Source organism: Solea senegalensis, linkage group LG1 (assembly GCF_019176455.1).
Source record: "Solea senegalensis isolate Sse05_10M linkage group LG1, IFAPA_SoseM_1, whole genome shotgun sequence".
In the NCBI taxonomy this organism is placed as follows: domain Eukaryota; kingdom Metazoa; phylum Chordata; class Actinopteri; order Pleuronectiformes; family Soleidae; genus Solea; species Solea senegalensis.
In genome coordinates, this window is record NC_058021.1 from 2,601,341 (window position 1) to 2,620,472 (window position 19,132).

General features: G+C 43.3%; 2 protein-coding genes across 4 annotated transcripts in view; both read left to right on the top strand.

The window, feature by feature from the left end:
* The window catches only part of LOC122777972 (potassium voltage-gated channel subfamily H member 2-like), a 31,272-nt gene extending 18,795 nt beyond the window's left edge, over positions 1 to 12,477 (top strand). For 2 of the 3 annotated variants that reach the window (XM_044039465.1, XM_044039457.1), the window contains exons 3-18: positions 258 to 361; positions 674 to 812; positions 2,003 to 2,157; positions 2,550 to 2,644; positions 2,862 to 3,002; positions 3,622 to 3,821; positions 3,974 to 4,036; positions 6,719 to 6,971; positions 7,610 to 7,803; positions 7,925 to 8,027; positions 8,231 to 8,382; positions 8,587 to 8,731; positions 8,875 to 9,064; positions 9,960 to 10,065; positions 10,376 to 10,465; positions 10,837 to 12,477. In XM_044039465.1, the coding sequence (XP_043895400.1) occupies positions 258 to 361; positions 674 to 812; positions 2,003 to 2,157; positions 2,550 to 2,644; positions 2,862 to 3,002; positions 3,622 to 3,821; positions 3,974 to 4,036; positions 6,719 to 6,971; positions 7,610 to 7,803; positions 7,925 to 8,027; positions 8,231 to 8,382; positions 8,587 to 8,731; positions 8,875 to 9,064; positions 9,960 to 10,065; positions 10,376 to 10,465; positions 10,837 to 11,250 (2,544 nt within the window). In that variant the 3' untranslated portion in view covers positions 11,251 to 12,477. The remainder of the gene's footprint in view (positions 1 to 257; positions 362 to 673; positions 813 to 2,002; positions 2,158 to 2,549; positions 2,645 to 2,861; positions 3,003 to 3,621; positions 3,822 to 3,973; positions 4,037 to 6,718; positions 6,972 to 7,609; positions 7,804 to 7,924; positions 8,028 to 8,230; positions 8,383 to 8,586; positions 8,732 to 8,874; positions 9,065 to 9,959; positions 10,066 to 10,375; positions 10,466 to 10,836) is intronic. The other variant, XM_044039474.1, reaches the window with a different exon arrangement.
* A 4,243-nt stretch (positions 12,478 to 16,720) lies between these two features.
* The window catches only part of LOC122778050 (microtubule-associated protein 4-like), a 60,270-nt gene continuing 57,858 nt past the window's right edge, over positions 16,721 to 19,132 (top strand). The window contains exon 1 of the mRNA XM_044039619.1: positions 16,721 to 16,808. The gene's annotated coding sequence lies outside the window, so the exon portion shown is untranslated. The remainder of the gene's footprint in view (positions 16,809 to 19,132) is intronic.

Here is a 19,132-nt window from a genome sequence, read left to right on the forward strand (position 1 = left end):
ATTTAACTTTAAGAACATGGTCAGCATTTGCTCTTACTGTGAAATTCTCACACATATATATATATATATATATATATATATACGTATATATATGCTAATTATCATGATCAGTGACTCACACAGAACTGTTCTATTTGTACAGCATTGGATTTTAATTCTCTGCTGCTGCTTTTCCCAACTCTTTTACCTCCTCTCCTCTCCTGTCCTTTCCTCTTGCCTTGTCTCCTGTCCTCTGGCCTCCTCTTGTCTCCTCACAGGAAGAGGCAGCCATTCAGAAGTGTGGTTACTCCTGCTCTCCTCTCAATGTGGTGGACCTCATCGTGGACATCATGTTCATTATTGACATCCTCATCAACTTCAGGTCTGTCTGCTTTTAACATGTCTCACATCTGTGTTCATACATGTAGACAAACATCAGTATGTGTCTTTGTCCACCTGAGACAGACATCAGTAATAAAGTCTGAACAGAGACATGAGTGAATGTTGTAATGTAAGGACATATTAACATCATATTATAATAGTATGGCATTAATTACAGTATAGTTATAGTGATATAGCTCTGAGTATATGAGTATTTATATACTGTATATGTATATATACACACAACCGTCCACACCTGAACCAAAGATCATTATGAAAGGTGATTGCTGTAATGTCAGGATCTTCTTCTCAGGACAACGTACGTGAATTCTAACGATGAAGTGGTGAGTCACCCTCTGAGGATCGCTGTGCACTACTTCAAAGGCTGGTTCCTCATCGACATGGTGGCTGCTATTCCCTTTGACCTGCTCATCTACCGCAACGGAGAGGAGGTACTGTCTGTCTGTCTGTCTGTCTGTCTGTCTGCCTGCCTGCCTGCCTGTCTGTCTGTCTGTCTAGTTTTTGTCTCTTTTGTTTAGTTGTGTCTTAGAGTAGTTGTGTAGTTGTGTGGAAGCAGATTTGTCAGCTGTGGTGAAGCATCACAGTAATATATAGCTACATTATATCACATACAGTAATGTCTAATGAACCAATTAGAGTATGAGACAATATAAAAGTTTTATTGTCTCTGCTTTTATACTTTCTTTTAAAGTTTCCTTGGCTTTATAGTAAACCAGTTCAGGTTTTATATATACGTATATATGTATATACATATAGTATATAAACACACTGTGTGGGTTTATATACAGTATATATGGTTGAGTGATTGGCTCAGGGAGACACTGACCTAACTGTGATTTTAATGATGTAAGCCTCTGCTGAGAGTTTACTTTACAACACAGGTTATAATTTTAGGGAAAACATCAATCTTACAGACAGAGAACTGATGTCATCTCTTCTCTGTCAGAAGTACAGACTCTTATCATGTTTACACATTTGAGTGATTTATATGAGAATGAACTTCATGACTCTTTCTGTCTCCTGAAAACCTTCTTCAGAAAACTCTAAAAAACACTAATAAACTGAATGTCTTCAATAAAACCAGTGAATAATGAAAATAACGAAGTGAGAAACCTGCAGTAAGAGCTGAGCTTCTGCGGTTTAAAGGTTGATAGATTTACTCCACACAACAACTCAGCTGAGGGTAATTATGTGGTTCATGAAATGTACACAGGAGTAAAAAAGATTTCATTTATTGTGATGAAGCCAAAAATAATGAATGTTGAAACTCTCCAACATCCAAATCCTGCCTGCCTGGGGAAAAGTTTGGCCATGGTTCACTTCACTGATGCTGTCAGGAAAAAAGCACCGAGCCAACAAAGTGGAGCTTTCTCCTCAGCACAGAGGCATTATTTCCACTGAGGACGCACACACACACACACACACACACACACACAGCACACTCATCATCTGTTGTACGGACTCAGAGGAATCCACCGTACAACCACAAACACCGGGGAATGACAGCTCACAGCAATAGAGAGGACTAAGGATTTCGCAGTGAATCACGCGAGGCCACAGCTTCATGTGTTCTTTACCGTGTCTTATCTCTCCTCCTCTCTGTCTCCTCCCCTCACATCAGACCACCACTCTGATTGGTCTGCTGAAAACTGCTCGTCTCCTGCGATTGGTCCGTGTGGCCAGAAAACTGGATCGCTACTCGGAGTACGGTGCAGCCGTCCTCTTCCTGCTCATGTGCACCTTCGCCCTCATCGCCCACTGGCTCGCCTGCATCTGGTACTCGGATGTGTGTGTGTGTGTGTGTGTGTAAAAGTGTTTTCATAACTTAATAATAATAAAACATTTGTTTTGCAGCTTAAATGCTGCGTGTAAAGGGTCAAGTTTTACAGCGATGTTTCTACAGCCGCTGAGACACATTTACGTTTATCAATTGCAGTGAAAGTGTAGCATGTAAATGAGAGGGAGTGGCTCCGCCCACAGAGAAACTTGATTTAAAGAACAGCAGAGAGAGAAGAGTTCATCCTTTCCACTTACTCTTCTCCCACAGTGGACCTTTAGAGCAGAGGCACTAGTGTTTAAATAAACCACATTTGCATTTTTACAGAAGATAAAGAGAAAATTCAGTCAGTGATGATTGTTCAGGTTCTCACCTGAGCTGTTGTTCTCAGGTACGCCATCGGCAGCGTGGAGAGAAACGGTTCCATCGGCTGGCTCCACACTCTCGGAGATCAACTGGGGAAACACTACAATGACTCCATCCCAGGTGCAGAGTCGCTCCGCCGCGGCATTCAGCTTTAACATCACATTCACACTGATGCTCTCAGTAATAGAAAATCATGTGGAGCTAAAATAACCAGAGCTTTTCATGTCTGATGTCACCTGAAGTTTCCACTTACAATGTTTTCATCATTAGCTATGAAATCAGTCCCGTTCTGTCTAAATCGCACGTTTTCATGATACGACGCGTGTTTGTCTGTCAGGGTCAGGACCGTCCATCAAAGACAAGTACGTCACCGCCCTGTACTTCACCTTCAGCAGTCTGACCAGTGTGGGCTTCGGAAATGTGTCTCCAAACACCAACTCTGAGAAGATCTTCTCCATCTGTGTCATGCTCATAGGATGTAAGTATAAATATTATAAATATCACCACATTGTCAGAACGGTTAGTTCCTGTTAGTGAACCTTTGTTTTGACCCTGAACACAACGCAAGTAAAACACATTTCTTAGTTTCTCTGTGGGTTTTTCTTCACTTTCAGTTCTTCTGGAACTTTTCTGCAAACTTTAATGAGAACAACAGGGATTCAATCATGTCAGATTTCTCTTTTTCTCTCGTGTTATTACATGTTGTTCACAGTATGACACTAGGACCTATTTTTAAAATCCTATCACTTCATTATTATTGAGTAAACTGCAGTAGAAGAGATTAGAATGTGCTTCTCCTCCATCTTCTCCTCCATCATTCAGGCTGAAGTGGTTACTGTGTCATTAAGTGTGAAATATGCTTGTTTTGATTCCACTGACGCTTTTATTCAAACATATCACGCACACACACACACACACACACTCAGTGAGCAGAGCAGCTGTTAGCATCATCATCATCATCACCATCACCTCTGTCTCCTGCTGTTTCTGAATCAAACACCTCACTTTATCACTGATTGACTTTAAATCACTCGGTCCCTCTGCTCTTCCTCTTGCTCGTCTTCACGTACAAACACATCGTCCCCGCTGACCCGCAGCCCTGATGTACGCCAGCATCTTTGGGAACGTGTCGGCCATCATCCAGCGGCTGTACTCCGGCACCGCCCGCTACCACACCCAGATGCTGAGAGTCAGGGAGTTCATCCGCTTCCACCAGATCCCAAACCCCCTGAGGCAGAGACTGGAGGAGTATTTCCAACACGCCTGGTCCTACACCAACGGCATCGACATGAACGCTGTGAGTACACGTGGTCACGCACCAACCACAGCCTGTGTGTGTGTGTGTGCTCATGTCCACGAAGGTTGAAGACACACACACACACACACACACGCACATATACACACACCAAGGCTAGAGAAGGATTTTGAGCATGCGTTGTACGTTAATAGGATGATTGGAAGACTTTGTCTCAGCATGCATGGTCCGACACCATCAGAGAAAATAGGAAAGATGTGAGTATCATCAATGATATGCACACACACACACACACACACACACACGGGCTGCATCTTCACACCTGTGACATCAGAGATCACTGGTTCTGTGACACTGTCAGCTGATACAGATAAAGATCATTATCTTCTTAGAAATCTGAACATCCACTAATTGTACATTTTCCTCCTAGGTTTATTTTTATAAGAAACATTTTAAACGTTGGACATCTAAAGATGATCTGATTGACAACATAGAAGATAGCACCTTTAGTTTGAACCCAGCCATTTTACATGTGAACATGTGAGTGACAGGTGTGTTGTGTTATTACTTTGTGTATTCAAACAATGAACCGCACTGAACGTCTACGCTCACTTTCACATTGGGGAGGTTTTTCATGTGCAGACTTCATGAAAACCAGAGCGCTGTCTGTGGGTGAAACACAAGAGAGGAGATGGAAATCAATCAGAGTCCAAGCATTTGGAAGAAAGAAACCACTGGTGTCCAACAGGTCGACCAAGGAAAACATGAGAAACATTGACAGAGCTGTAAACAAAGAGCCTAAAACAACTGTTAGTGACTTCAGCGACAACCTCCAGAGGGCAGCAGTGAAGCTATCACAGCACAAGATGCTAACCACTCATTAGCAGAAGGAAACAGGAAGCACAAAGAAACAGAGACACAGTGTCATGGACTGGTGAGACGAAGATGAACTTTGACCAAAGTGATGGAGAAAGAAACGATCAAACATGGTGGAGGTCATGTCACGGCTTCTTCATCTTCAGTGATGATGTCACACATGATGGCAGCTCACAAGTCTACAGAAACATTTAAAGATGAAGAGAACGAGTCCAAACACACAGACGTGTCGATCACAAGGTGTTAGAGTGGACACTTGAACTCTATAGACCACGACTTTGACCTGTTAAACCTGAGGAGACTGAAGGAGGAAACACTAACAAGCCTGGAAGAGCATTGTTAAACAAGAGTGCGCCACCTACTGGAATTCTGTTCTGTTCTGTTCCTTTGTGTTCTGTTCTGTTCCTTTGTGTTCTGTTCTGTTGTGTTCTGTTCTGTTCAGTTGTGTTCTGTTGTGTTCTGTTCTGTTCTGTTGTGTTCTGTTCTGTTCTGTTCTTTTCTGTTCAGTTGTGTTGTGTTGTGTGTCTGTTCTGTTCCGCTCTGTTGTGCTCTCTGTTCTGTTCTGTTCTGTTGTGTTCTGTTGTGTTGTGTTGTGTTGTGTTGTGTTGTGTTGTGTTCTGTTCTGTTCTGTTCTGTTCTGTTCGGTTGTGTACTGTTGTGTTGTGTTGTGTTCTGTTGTGTTATGTTGTGTCCTGTTCTGTTGTGTTCAGTTCAGTTGTCTTCTGTTGTGTCCTGTTGTGTTCTATTGTGTTCTGTTGTGTCCTGTTGTTCTATTGTGTTCTGTTGTGTGTTGTGTTCTTTTGTGTTCTGTTGTGTTCTATTGTGTTCTGTTGTGTCCTGTTGTATCCTGTTGTGTTCTATTGTGTCCTGTTGTGTTCTGTTGTTTCCTGTTGTGTTCTGTTGTGTCCTGTTGTGTTCTATTGTGTTCTGTTGTGTCCTATTGTGTTCTATTGTGTCCTGTTGTGTTCTATTGTGTTCTGTTGTATCCTGTTGTGTCCTGTTGTGTTTTGTTGTATCTGTGTGTGTTGTTGTGTTCTGTTGTGTCTGTTGTGTTGTGTCCTGTTGTGTTCTATGTATGTTCTGTTGTGTCTTGTTGTGTACTGTTGTGTTCTGTTGTGTCCTGTTGTGTTCCTGTTGTGTCTTGTTGTGTTCTGTTGTGTCCTGTTGTGTTCTCTGTTGTGTCCTGTTGTTCTGTTGTGTCCTGTTGTGTCCTGTTGTGTTCTGTTGTGTCCTGCTGTGTTCTGTTGTGTTCTGTTGTGTCCTGTTGTGTCTTGTTGTCCTGTTGTGTCCTGTTGTGTTCTGTTGTGTCCTGTTGTGTCTTGTTCTCTGTTGTGTTCTGTTGTGTCCTGTCCTGTTGTGTTCTGTTGTGTCCTGTTGTGTCCAGTGAAATCATTCAAATTAATAATTACACTCCCACACACAGACGGGCCGGCACACAGACAGGGGCCACACACAGACATACAGACAGGGGGACACACAGACACACAGACAGGGGCAGACACAGACAGGGGCCCAGACGGGGCCACACACAGACGGGGGGCCCGCACTCAGACGGGGGGCCACACACAGACGGGGGGCCCGCACACAGTGTGCCAGTAGACCTGCTTGTGAAATATTCTTCCACAAATCAGTGAAGAGTCTTTTTCACTGCTGCTGTACTCAGACTTTAACGTAGTAATGGTTTCATTCAGTTCATGACTTTTATAATGGTTACATCTAATATCTTGTGCTAAATATAAAGGGCATTAAGATGATGAAATGATGTAATGACACTCAAGGTTAATCTAGTGCTCAGTCAAAGCATTTCAATCATGTGACACTAACTTACCTCACGTTTAATAACATGTGTCAATAGTGATGTAACCTTTGCATTTAAACACTTACGTTTTCTCACCTGCTCTTCCATCTTCTCATTCCAAATTCTTTTCCTCACCTTTTATTTTTATTCTCCGTCTGTCGTCTCTCCACTGACCACCCCTTCTTCTTGCCTCCTCCTCCCTCCCTCCCTCCCTCCTTCCCTCGCTCCCTCTGCTTCCTGGTTCCTTCTCTCCCTCTCGCCTCAGGTCCTGAAAGGTTTCCCAGAGTGTCTCCAGGCAGATATCTGCCTCCATCTGAACCGCACATTGCTGCAGAACTGTAAAGCTTTTAAAGGCTCTACCAAAGGCTGCCTCAGGGCTTTGGCCATGAAGTTTAAGACCACCCACGCTCCTCCAGGAGACACGCTGGTCCACGCCGGGGACGTCCTCACTGCCCTCTACTTCATATCCAGAGGATCCATTGAGATACTGAGAGGAGACGTGGTGGTGGCCATCTTAGGTAAATACTTTACTGCCTCAACACTGACCCCACATGTTATTACAAACATCTGCAGCCTGAAGAAGGTGTAATGACAACTTTAGGACATATTTAGAAGTATTAATATCATTAATATCAATCCCAGTTTCAAATCTGAACTGTGAAGTCTGATGTGTCCTTGGACAAAACACTTAAACCCACGTAGCTCCTGACGGGAGCGTGTGAATGTCGATCAAAGATATAACACATAGATGTGCTGTATGAATGTGTGGTTCTCAGGTTCTCAGGTTCTCAGGTTCTCAGGTTTAGCAGCGTACAGGTTTGTTCTGAGTCCAGTGAGACCACTATGATGCACAGATACTTCATTTTAATTTAGACTTAATTACTTTTGAAATACGCCTTTTGTTTGTGCACCAGCTTTGCTACCTTTCTTTGTAATGATGCGTCGGCTCATATCGCCACCTATTGTTCAGTATATAGTGTTACTCCAACACAACATCCTTCAAAGATCTGGAGTGTGCCGAGCTCCGTCCACGGATCTGTGCCTCGTCACAGTTCCGTCTCTGAGCTCTGCAGGCGGTCGATTCGACGTCATGGTTTGGTTTTTGCTCTGATAAACATCGTCACATTTGGATTGACTTACTTTTCTCTTTCCTCAGGGAAGAACGACATCTTTGGCGAGCCCATCAACCTGTATTCTCGCCCAGGTAAATCCAACGCTGATGTGAGGGCTCTTACCTACTGTGACCTCCATAAGATCCACAGAGAAGATGTTCTGGAGGTGCTGGACATGTATCCTGAGTTTACAGAGAACTTCTGGAACAACCTGGAAATCACCTTCAACCTTCGAGATGTGAGTTAACAGTTCAACCTGGATTTAATCTGAAGGTCTAAAGCTCTCTTGTTCAAATGATGTCCATGTTTCCATGAACTGAATGATGGTTCTTTCATTAATGAGTTAATGCTGCTTTCAGACCAACATGATCCCAGGCTCCCCGAGCAGCGATGACTCCAACTGTGGAGGATTCAACAAACTACGGAGACGCAAATTATCATTCAGACGGCGTACAGAGAAAGGTAGACAACTGTTAATAACTCAGACTTTGATGTCACTTAAAAAAAACAACCGTTAAATGATGGAATGGTTGAAGAAATAACAAATCATCAACAATCATCATCACCCTCCCATGTTAGCTCTTTGAAAAGATGGTCCTGGTCCAGCTGCACTGACGTAAGCCTTCTCTCTCTCATGTCATGTTTCCTGGCGCGCCTCCATCTAGATGACGCAGATGCTGGAGAAGTTAAAAAGTCCCATAAGTCAGTGAGAAGAAGACAGAGGGAGGCAGCTAACCACCAGAAACAGGAGGAGGCGCCCAAGAGACAGTGGGAGACTCATCGGAGCTCAGTGTCCTCTCGCTCCAGTGGTGATGAGGTAAAAAGTCCTTTAAGGACATCCCTGAAAACATGGCTGCAAACACGGATTTAACCTGATATAAATATATATATGTTATTCTGCTCCTTTTCCAAATCTCTTACACTTTGGTGTGGGAGAGTGAGTGGTTTCGGTCTGTCTAACTTACGACAACCTCAGTAAACCTCAACTATCCATTTAAGAACTGATCCACTTCTCTCCCAGGGGGACGAGTCTGTCGTGACGGGTCTCGCTCCTCCTCCTGAAATCCTGGGAAACCCACAGGTCCAGGCCTCAGCCAGGATCTTCAAAGAGAACAGTGAGGGTGATGGAGACCCTAAGACTGGGAACACCTGCAACGCCCTGTCAGGTCTGTGTCATCACATCCATCAAGTGTGAGCAGTGATCTGTCTGTGACATGCGCTCACACACTGTGTCCTCCTCCCCCTCCTCCTCCTCCACCTCCTCCTCCTCCTCCACCTTCTTCTCCTCCTCCACCTCCTCCTGTCACAGGTGCTTTCTCAGGTGTTTCTAACATCTTCAGCTTCTGGGGTGAGAGTCGGGGGGGTGGTCAGTACCAGGAGGTTCCCAGCTGTAGTCTGGCCTCTCCTCCGCCTCTCAACACACCCATCCACAGCCTGAGCCGCCAACAACGTAACCAGCTGGACACACGACTGGACCTGCTGCAGAAGCAGCTCAACAGGTACCATAAACTGTCTGTGTGTGTGTGTCTGTGTGTGTTGGTGCCACAGATTGTGTTTGTTGTCATAGGAAGTAAATGTGTAAGTTGTGTAACAGACTTGCAGCAGATGAAATCATGATGTTCTGACCTGGCTGCTCGTGTTCTCCACCACAGTGGAAGAAAAGAGTTTTTCCAGTCCTGTAGCCTTTAAGTATTGAGATGTCTGTGTGCTGTCAGACAGACAGTCAGACAGACAGTCAGACAGACAGACGTCTCCTCACAGGTTTAATGCATGACTGACTCAGTGCTCGTGGATGTGAGTGAAGACTGAGGTTCTGTAGGTGTTGGAGTGAAAATGGAATATGTGTGTGAAACAGAGGGAGTTAGAGTCAGAGATGAATAAGCCCCTCCCAGTTATGATGAACCTCACAGTGACCTCACAGTGACCTCACAGAGACCTCAGCAGATAATAAAATAACAAAGATGAACTTTGAACAGAGTTGACAGAATAATATTTTCAATAAGAAAATAAGAAACATGTCTGTATTCATTTTAGCTGCAGCAATGAATCACTTTATCAATGATTCATCAATTACTAAATGAATTGCAAACCATTTTGATTATTTTGTGTGTTTTAATACCCAAATTAAAGATTGATAATTAAAAGGTTTTTTAACTCCTTTCTTCATGTCGTATCATTAGATGTGATTGATTTGGTCTGTGACCAAAGAAATAATCCATTCATCGAGACAATAATGACATTTCTAATTCTTCTATAAAACCTTTCTCGTCTTCTCATTATAGTTTTACAGACTACGGGTTTGAGAAGATGGTGACATAACTATTATTAATTATTATATCTGTTCAGTCTCATTTGTCTTAGTTAGTCATACATATTCAAATGTGCTGTGTGCAGATTAGAGAGTCGCATGTCCACAGACATCGGAGCGATCATGCAGCTGCTACAGAGACAGATGGCTCTGGTTCCTCCTGCCTACAGCGCGGTGTCCACACCACCTCAGGTAACACACACACACACACACACGTAAAGCATGTGATAGTTGAGGTTTTTGGAAGTGTCTTTCCTTAAATGTCCACGTCTGATCGAGTTTACGGTATGTGGAGAATGTGTTGTGCTGATTTGTTTCATCATGAGACGTCTTTCTTGACAGGAAACTGACGTGTGTAAACCACTCGCATCTCGTTATCAAACGTTTGATTCCAACAGACTTTAAATAACCTGAACTAGCCGTTTAATCTCGTAGGGATTCATGTGGTTGTGATGTTGTGAGACAGAAAGACAGAACGTGTCACAGAACGTCTCCCCTGCAGGTCTCGCCTTACCCTGGTCTGGGTCCGGGACCAGGTCCAGGAGAGAGACTGGTCCAGCCTGTCACAGACACCATGTGTTCTTTATCACAGGTGAGTCACTTTGTGCTGACTCATCATTTGTCTCCAGTTATTTTTGTTATTACGTACAAACAAGCAGAGTTTTTATATTTAATGACGTAACAACACGTGTGTATATGAAGTGAAATGTTCATTCTGTCACAGAGGAAGTTTCATCCACTCACAGCTGATGTGTTTTGATGTAGTTGATGTCTGCCCTCTGCTGGTGTAAGTCGGAAACACATCCTGAGAAATAATTCATCAATTCTTTAGTCATCATTAACGTCCCTACAGTACACGAAGGACAACAATAGTTTATTATTTCTACTCATGTCTCGTGGTAGTTTGCTCACTCTGACCCCTGACCCCTGACCTCTGACCTCTGCCTCTGATTTTGCCTGCAGATCTTGGATTCCCAGGATTTTGAGGAATTCTCGGCCCAGCCCGTCGACCCTGTGAGGATCCAGGACTCCAGCAGCCAGGATCAGAACTCTCCCTCTGTGCTCAACAGCCTGGGGCAGCACCTGGAGCGGGAGCTGGGTCTTGGGACTGAAACAGGGCTTATATCGCGGCCTGGAGTGAGTTCAGGTTCAGGTTTAAGCCTGGAGTTAGGGAGAAGTGGGGCAGCAGTGGGATCAAGCTTAGGAGCAGGGCTGGATTTGAGTTCAGAAGTGTGTCATGTGACTGGGACTGGGCTCACGACTGGAGCTCCTCCTCTGGATCCTGAAAGTCAGAGGAGGCGGTCCCTCCCAGAACCACAGACACCTGTAGACTCAAGGACACCACAGAGGCACAGCTCCGACCCAGGAGGGAGCTAAGGACGAGGTGTCAGGTGTGGGGTGAGTGGGATGAGGGTGAGGATGAAAGTGTGATGTTTGATCAGTTCCTCCTGTCTTCAGCTCACCTGACACTTTGGACATCAGGACACACCAACTGTACCTCCACCAAAAAAAACCCTTTAGCACACCGTCACCCTCTCAAGTAGGAACACACTGCTCAGCCAGAGTGAGTGTGTCCCTCACCCCCTCACTCCCTCACCCCCTCCACTTCCACCCCTGACCCTTTAATGAAACATCTGGAGCTTTTTGAACTTCTCAACAATACAATCTTGAAACCAAAACCAGAAAGAGAGCAGAGAGGAAGCTCAGATCCTCTGCTCTGGACTGAGAGTGAAAGGACTTGATCCTCACGTGAACGACTGCTGACCTGTAGAAGAATCCCTTTACTGCTGACTCGACCAGAACAAGCAACATCGGACAGAAGGACGATGAAACAAGTAGCCATTTACGTCTTGCACTGAAAATCTTATTACTATAACGATGATTCTATTCTTTATGTCTGCGGCGCTTCCGAGAAACTCGAAAAGTGGTTTGTAAATTGTGTTAGTGTTAGCTGGCCTAACAGGAAACTGCTGTCCTGCTCTATCGTGGGTTCCTTCCCTCTGATCTCCTGCCCCAAGAGGTCAAATCACCACACCCCGCCCCCCCCCTTCCCAAGAGCACACTGGATTGGCTGGTTTGCACCTCAGGGGTGGGAACGAGGGTTAAAAGCCATGAATTTTCTCAATGAACATATCAGCTGCCCTATCAGAAACAAAGTCCAGGTTTGCTAGTGAATGAAGAACACAGGCACGCTGCGGCAGAGTCGCTCACAGGTAAACTGGCAAACTTACAAGTTTACCATGAGGACAGAGCACCAGAGAACTTCAGTTCTTCAGACACGGTGACGACAAACACGGCAAAGCTTTGAGTTTCACTCTGACGTCAAAGCACAGACATGAAGGTTGTTCACACATGAATTTGCTACCTCAGATTTCATTGGTCCTTACTTTTTCACCTGAGCAAACACCCACAATGCTTTACCTTGTACATAAACGTCTGTCATGTGATACATAAATACACAAGTTTGCCAGTTTACAGAGACCAGCCCAATGCGCCGTTATTCTATGTACAGTATAATATGCAAACACTGGCAAGAAGAGTTGAGTGAGTGTGCTTTACAATTATTATTATTATATGTATTATAATTATTATTATTATTATTATTATTATTATTATTGTTCTGTGTGATGAGTCCAGAGCTTTTTATGTGTGTGTGTTTGTCCTTGTTTGTGTCTCAGTCTGCAGAGCATGACATTTGTTTCACACTGTATTCTAATCCTTAAAGAAGTTGGTCTTCATTTCATTATCACATAGTTTTAAAGTCCATGGAGACTCCAGCAATGACTGACGGCAGATATTTATATTTTATTTTCCCGTAGAGAGACTCACAGTATGTGACTATCAGACTGAGACACATGTGATTACATTTATTCTATAAAGCTGCTGTCAGTGATGTTGTCTGTGGCTCAGTTTAAACTAAAAGGAGGAGGGAGTTCAGACTCACAGCACAGAGGAGGTGTTTCTCCGAGTCAATGATCCTTCCTCAGTAGAGCAGATCCTTTCTTAGTCTAACGGATCCTTCCTCAGTCCAACAGGTCCTTCCTTAGTCGAGCAGATTCTTCCTCAGTTTTAGCATATCCTTCCTTAGTCCAACAGATCCTTCCTCAGTCAAGCAGATTCTTCCTCATTCGAGCAGATCCTTCCTCAGTCGAGCAGATCCTTCCTTAGTCGAGCAGATCCTTCCTTAGTTCAACAGATCCTTCCTCAGTCGAGCAGATTCTTCCTCATTCGAGCAGATTCTTCCTTAGTCGAGCAGATTCTTCCTCATTCGAGCTGATTCTTCCTTAGTCGAGTGGATTCTTCCTCATTGGAGGTGATCCTTCCTCATTCGAGCAGATTCTTCCTCATTCGAGCAGATCCTTCCTTAGTTGAGCAGATCCTTCCTCAGTTGAGCAGATCCTTCCCACTGAAGTCTGACAGCGATGACGCGAGACTCTTTACATGGAACACGCTAACAAGTGTTCACATGACGTTGTCTTCATTTTGATTAAACACATGTGCGACTGTGAGCTAATGTCCATGTGTGAACCAGGGATTGTAGGTATTTTCACTGCATGTTTGAACTCAGTCAGGATCCTACAAACTGGAACAGAGCTTCATCGTCCTGAACTTGAATTTAATAGTTTTTCACTAACAGAAACTGTAAAATAAGTGAGTGTCGACGTAAATGTAAATGTACACCTGTGCAGCTTTAATTCTCATCATTTTATATCTTAGATTTCAGATGGAAGGATATATTTAAAAGAAAGGAAATCACTGACAGCAGCTTTAATGACAAACCCACTGTGTACAGAGGTAAAGGGAACAGTGTGTGCACACATCATAACACAACACACACACATTCAAACGTGAGTTTATCAAATGTCCTTTTGACTAACTCATTCATTTTGATAATGAAACACACAACAGTGTGAAGCACAGTGTGGAGTTCATGTTCCTCAGGTCAGGTGGAAACGTGCAATGACCACGTCACAGTGACACTGGACTGAAGTAACTGCCAGGTTTTGAGTTCACAGGACGACGGTAAATGTAAACCTGTGTCATCTTCAATTTGTCTTCCCTGAAACTAAATGACACAGATTGATCCTCTTCTGTAGACGTGCAATAGTCCTTTAAACAGTTAAGACTTGTAGCAGCTTAACCACGCCCCTTCATTCATGGCACTTTATTTTTTTAAATTGTGCACATGTTTAATAAAGACTCAGGAATGTGTTAGTGATGTCATCAGGTTCATTTCCCTTGGTCTCAGAACTCAAAACCAAACATTCATGAGGATTGTGTTCATTTATTTCTATTGTTTGTGACATGAATGGAGTCAGGCTGCTTGTGTCTCACCCTCACATTCACACTCATGCATTCACTTTACATATTTATTTGTTATTATTATTGTTCTGATGATCATCAATAATAACTTTGATCACATGGTCAGTGTTTGTGTGACGTCACACGTTAGTATCAAACCAAAGCAGGCGACTCTGTAACACCTGAGCAGTGAAGTAAACGCAGCTTCATTAGCTGTGATTTTTGAAGATTTTTACACTGAGGTGGAAAAAGAGGAGGAGGAGCTTCATCATGTGACTGAATCTACAGACCCGTCTGTCTGTGTTTCACTTTTATTTCACGTCGAAGTGTGAATCTGTTTTTCTGGCTTTCTTCTCCTCACCATCTCATCGACTGTAGTTTGTTTGTTTGTTTGTTTGTTTGTTTGTGTTCAATAAGTCACCTCGTGGCCTGAACTGTATCTTAACATCCAGAACTATGACCTCAAAACTAGAATGTGGTTTGTCATGGACTCTTTTCCTTTGACCCTGTGTGAGACAGTTTTCTGTGTGTGTGATATTAGAACAGTAGAGGGAGCACTCACACACACACACACTAATGGCTCTTCCATACCGCTGAGCTTTTTTCCAGCTCAGTTTGACTTTACGTTGTGTCTCAGTGTGCGTCACACTTTGTTCATGTGTATATATTCAGCACAGACGGGGCTGGGACAGGCTTTGGTAACTTTTACACAACACTGGAGTCACACGCTGTCACTGCTCGTCTGTTCATACCAACTTCGACTTGTAAAGGAATCCAACTCTTTGGCACTCGTATAGCCAGCACTATGCAGAAACTGAACCTTTTCTTTGGCATGCTTTGAAATGCAGAATAATATAGAGGAAAAATATACTAAATGAATGAAGTCTGCGCTCATTTCTTATGAAAATAATCACCTTAATGGGAAAATAGACTGTCTGTGATAATGATGATGACGAAGCTAAAGACTTTTGTGCACATTTTTACTTGCATGCTGCACTGAAAATCACCCAGCGATGAGAGGACGTGCACACACAGCTCGTTCTGCTGCTGTGTGCTTACAAACTGTGTGTGGAGTGGAACACTGAATATATATGTATATATATATATATACATATACATATATATATATGCATACATATATATATATATATAGACATATACATATTTATATGTATATATATACATACATACACATATGTATATATATGTATATACATATGTGTATGTATATATGAAATGCATACTACTTGATGGACGTCAGGGGTACTGAATAGCTGCAGATATAGTGATCTGATAGAATACAATAATGTATTGTATGTTTTTAGGTTTGGAGCGATGCATGTGTGGCAGACCTGAGCAGAACTATTAACAGTTTCCCGGCTAAGAGAATCTGGTTTACCTTGTACTGTAGAGGCTGTTTGTCTGACTCCTAAACTGAGACCTAGACTATTACAAATGCTGCCTTTGACCAGCTGAACGATGACTACGGTGTCTGTGGGCTGTTCAGTCTGTTCAAATCTCTTGTTTTGTGAGATGTTCCTGAATGCCTCTCACTGATGTGATGAATAAATCATTGTAAAAAGACAGTCCTGACACTGGGCTGGTGAATCCAGAGCTTCTAAGAGCTAATGACACATAATTCATATCAGATGTTGGAGAAAGGTGGATGGGAAAATGGTGACGCTCCAGGTTCTGATTGTGTGATATCAGTGGTTGAACTTTATAACATTTCAAAAATATTTCTTTCAATAAACTTCTTTGAAAGCAAAATGATAGAGCGCCACACTGTGTTTGTCCCAGCCTGCAGCTTCTTTTTCAGCATCTCTCCACTCATACTATTTTGATTTATTTATATTTAACTAGTGCTCATTTACAACTCAGTCCCTGGTTGGGCTTTTATATGTAAAACACATTATGACAAAGTGCAGGTACAGGACAATGCAACAATACACTATTATTATAATTACTGTTATTTGTGTTATTATTGCTGACAATAGTAGTAGTAGTGGTTTATATGTTATATATAGAGAGGGAAAAGAAAAGTACTTGATCTTCACATTGAGAAATTCTAATTGATTAAACAGCAACAATATCACGAGACAAACATGCAGACAAATGAAAATATTTATATACATATATTATATTGTTATTATTGTCGTAGCTGTTTGTTAACTCTGTGTCATCATCGATGCATACAAACATGAAACCGCCTCATTGTAAAGTGACATTTCGTTGATCCACACGGAATCCGGGCGTCTTCCTGGGCAGTGCCCGCGTCCACAGTCCGTCGCTCCCGGTGATTGGAGCGACGTTGTCCCGTAAAAGGAGTCAAACGTGTCCATTGTGCGCGTGAGCTGTCCGTCAAAAGTGCGCCGAGTGACGCCGAAGGACCTGCGCACGACTTCTAACTCGTGGTTGGTCGTCGGAGCTGTCACTCAAAGCTAATCGTGAATGTGATTGGATCTCGCGGGAGCCAGTCAGGATTGCTGGCCTGTGATTGGGGCAGAGCGGCTACGGGGGCGGAGCATGCTAGCTCACAGTCAGGGCAGTTCACTGCTAGGTGGGAGGATCGTGGCGGTGACAGCGACGCTCGGAGTCTCCCGACAAAACTGTCAAAAAGCAAACAACTAACGGTGAGTGGAGCTCAAACACGACGCCCGTGTGTCATTGTGTGCGCGTGGGGATGTGAAGCGTGTGTCGTGTGTGTGTGCGGAGCGCGTGGGCAGCTGCCACGCTGCTCAGCAGTGAAGTGACGGTGATTTTTGGATGAGTGATCCGAGCACGCATCACGGTGTAGGATGATGCTGCCTTCACGTGCTCCTCGGAAACTCTTACTTTCTTGGCACCACTTGCAACTGCTAAGTGCGCAGTCGCAACGTACACGCCCTTTACAAAAAAAATAGCTGTCAGTCAAAGCAGCAGCCGCCCTGAACTACGCGTCCACTGTGTTCACGTTCACTTCCTCCCTGCTGTTTACTATCAGTGCAGTGGATTCACGTGTAACTCAACATGGTGGTGTCCTTTTGTCCGACAACACGTTGAGGCAACATGGAGTTGCACTGTCACAGCAGACAGAGGAAAGTTGTGCAAACTCTGTCTATTTGTGTGTCTCTCTATGTCTCTGTCTGTGTCTCAGTCTGTGTCTCTCTATGTCTCAGTCTGCCTGTGTCTCTCTATGTCTCCGTTTGTCTCTGTCCCTGTCTGTGTCTCTCTATGTCTCAGTCTGTCTGTGTCTCTGTCTGTGTCTCTCTAGGTCTCAGTCTGCCTGTGTCTCTCTATGTCTCTGTATCTCTCTATGTCTCTGTCCCTGTAAGTGTCTCTCTATGTCTCAGTCTGTCTGTGTCTCTCTATGTCTCTGTCCCTGTAAGTGTCTCTCTATGTCTCAGTCTGCCTGTGTCTCTATGTCTCTGTCCCTGTCAGTGTCTTTCTATGTCTCTATGTCTGTCTGTGTCTCTTTCCCTGTCTGTGTCTCTCTTTGTCTCAGTCTGTCTGTGTCTCTCTATGTTTCCCTTAGTCCGGCAGTACTATGTCTCAGTGTGTTTTGTGTCTCTGTCTCTCTTGTGTTGGGACAGTATGATGGAAAGACCAGCATGGCCCTTGCTCATATTTTCTCTGTTCTACACTGTTTATACACTGATTTTACACTGTTTATACACTGATTCTACACTGATTTTACAGTGATTTTACACTTATTCTACACTTATTTCACAGTTTTTACAGTGATTTTACAGTTTTTACACTGATCCTGCGGCAGCAGTAACAACAGCAGTAACAGCATTAGTAATAACAGCAGCAGTAATAACAGCAGTAGTAATAACAACAACAGCAGCAGCAGCAGTATCAGCAGCAGCAGTAACAGCAGCAGCAGCAGCAGCTTGTTCCTTCTGTGATAATGCTCAAAATGACTGAGGCTGGACTGTCTCTCAGTAGAGAGTACAGGAGTACACAGTAGAGTGTACAGGAGTACAAAGTAGAGAGTACACAGAGTACACAGTGGAGAGTACAGTAGAGTACACAGTACTGAGTAGTGGCCTGTGCTCAGGCTCACAGTGAACTCCTGTGACAGATCTGAATGCACAATAATCCATGGAACTATAAAAAGATACAATCCTGTAATCACATTCACTTTCAGTTCAGCAGGTTATTCAGTGACAGAGGAACTAATCATCTCGTGTCAGTATGAAACGACAGAGGTGGATGAATGTCATCATCGTTATTTAAACACAATATCATTGTAGTTTTTCTAAGATAACAATGACACAGCAGTCAACATCACAGGATAACATGAATAATAAAGGGTCACATTCAAAGGGAAAGACTGTCACATTATTTAAGGACATTGTTACAAAGAAATGCTGCTGTACTTTATGTCCAGTCATCATGATTCAGATCAGTTTGTGAAAATAAATCATGCAGCTGTGTTTCAGTGTTTTCATCACAGAGGGATTTAATTTATTATTAAACAGCTCAGGTCCAAAATTATTCATTTGGTTGTGATCAGGTAACATTATTTTATTTAATATGTTATATAAGGTGAGGATGACACACTGTAATTTGACCTAAAACACATGTCCTCTATATTTCTGCATGTTTCTAATGTTGTCATAAAGGTTTTTATGAAAGCTGCCAAATATTATCTACTAATATCACAGTCTTCCAAAATATCTTCCACAGACAGCACATCAATATAATTGATATAAATATAGGAAATAGGAATCACATCAGAGAGGATTGTACTGTACCTCTCTCTCTCTCTCTCTCTCTCTCCGTCTGTCCAGATTACTCTCCAATCCTCCACAGCCAGATTACTGAGAGGGAAATTAGAGGTGGGGCTGATCTAAGGCCCAGAATTCATTATGACCTGATCCAGTCACAGCCCTAAAATGTCCCACTGCTGCTGCTGCTTCACTGTATCATCCTGCCACAGTGACTCTTATTATCGCTCAGTCTTCTTCTG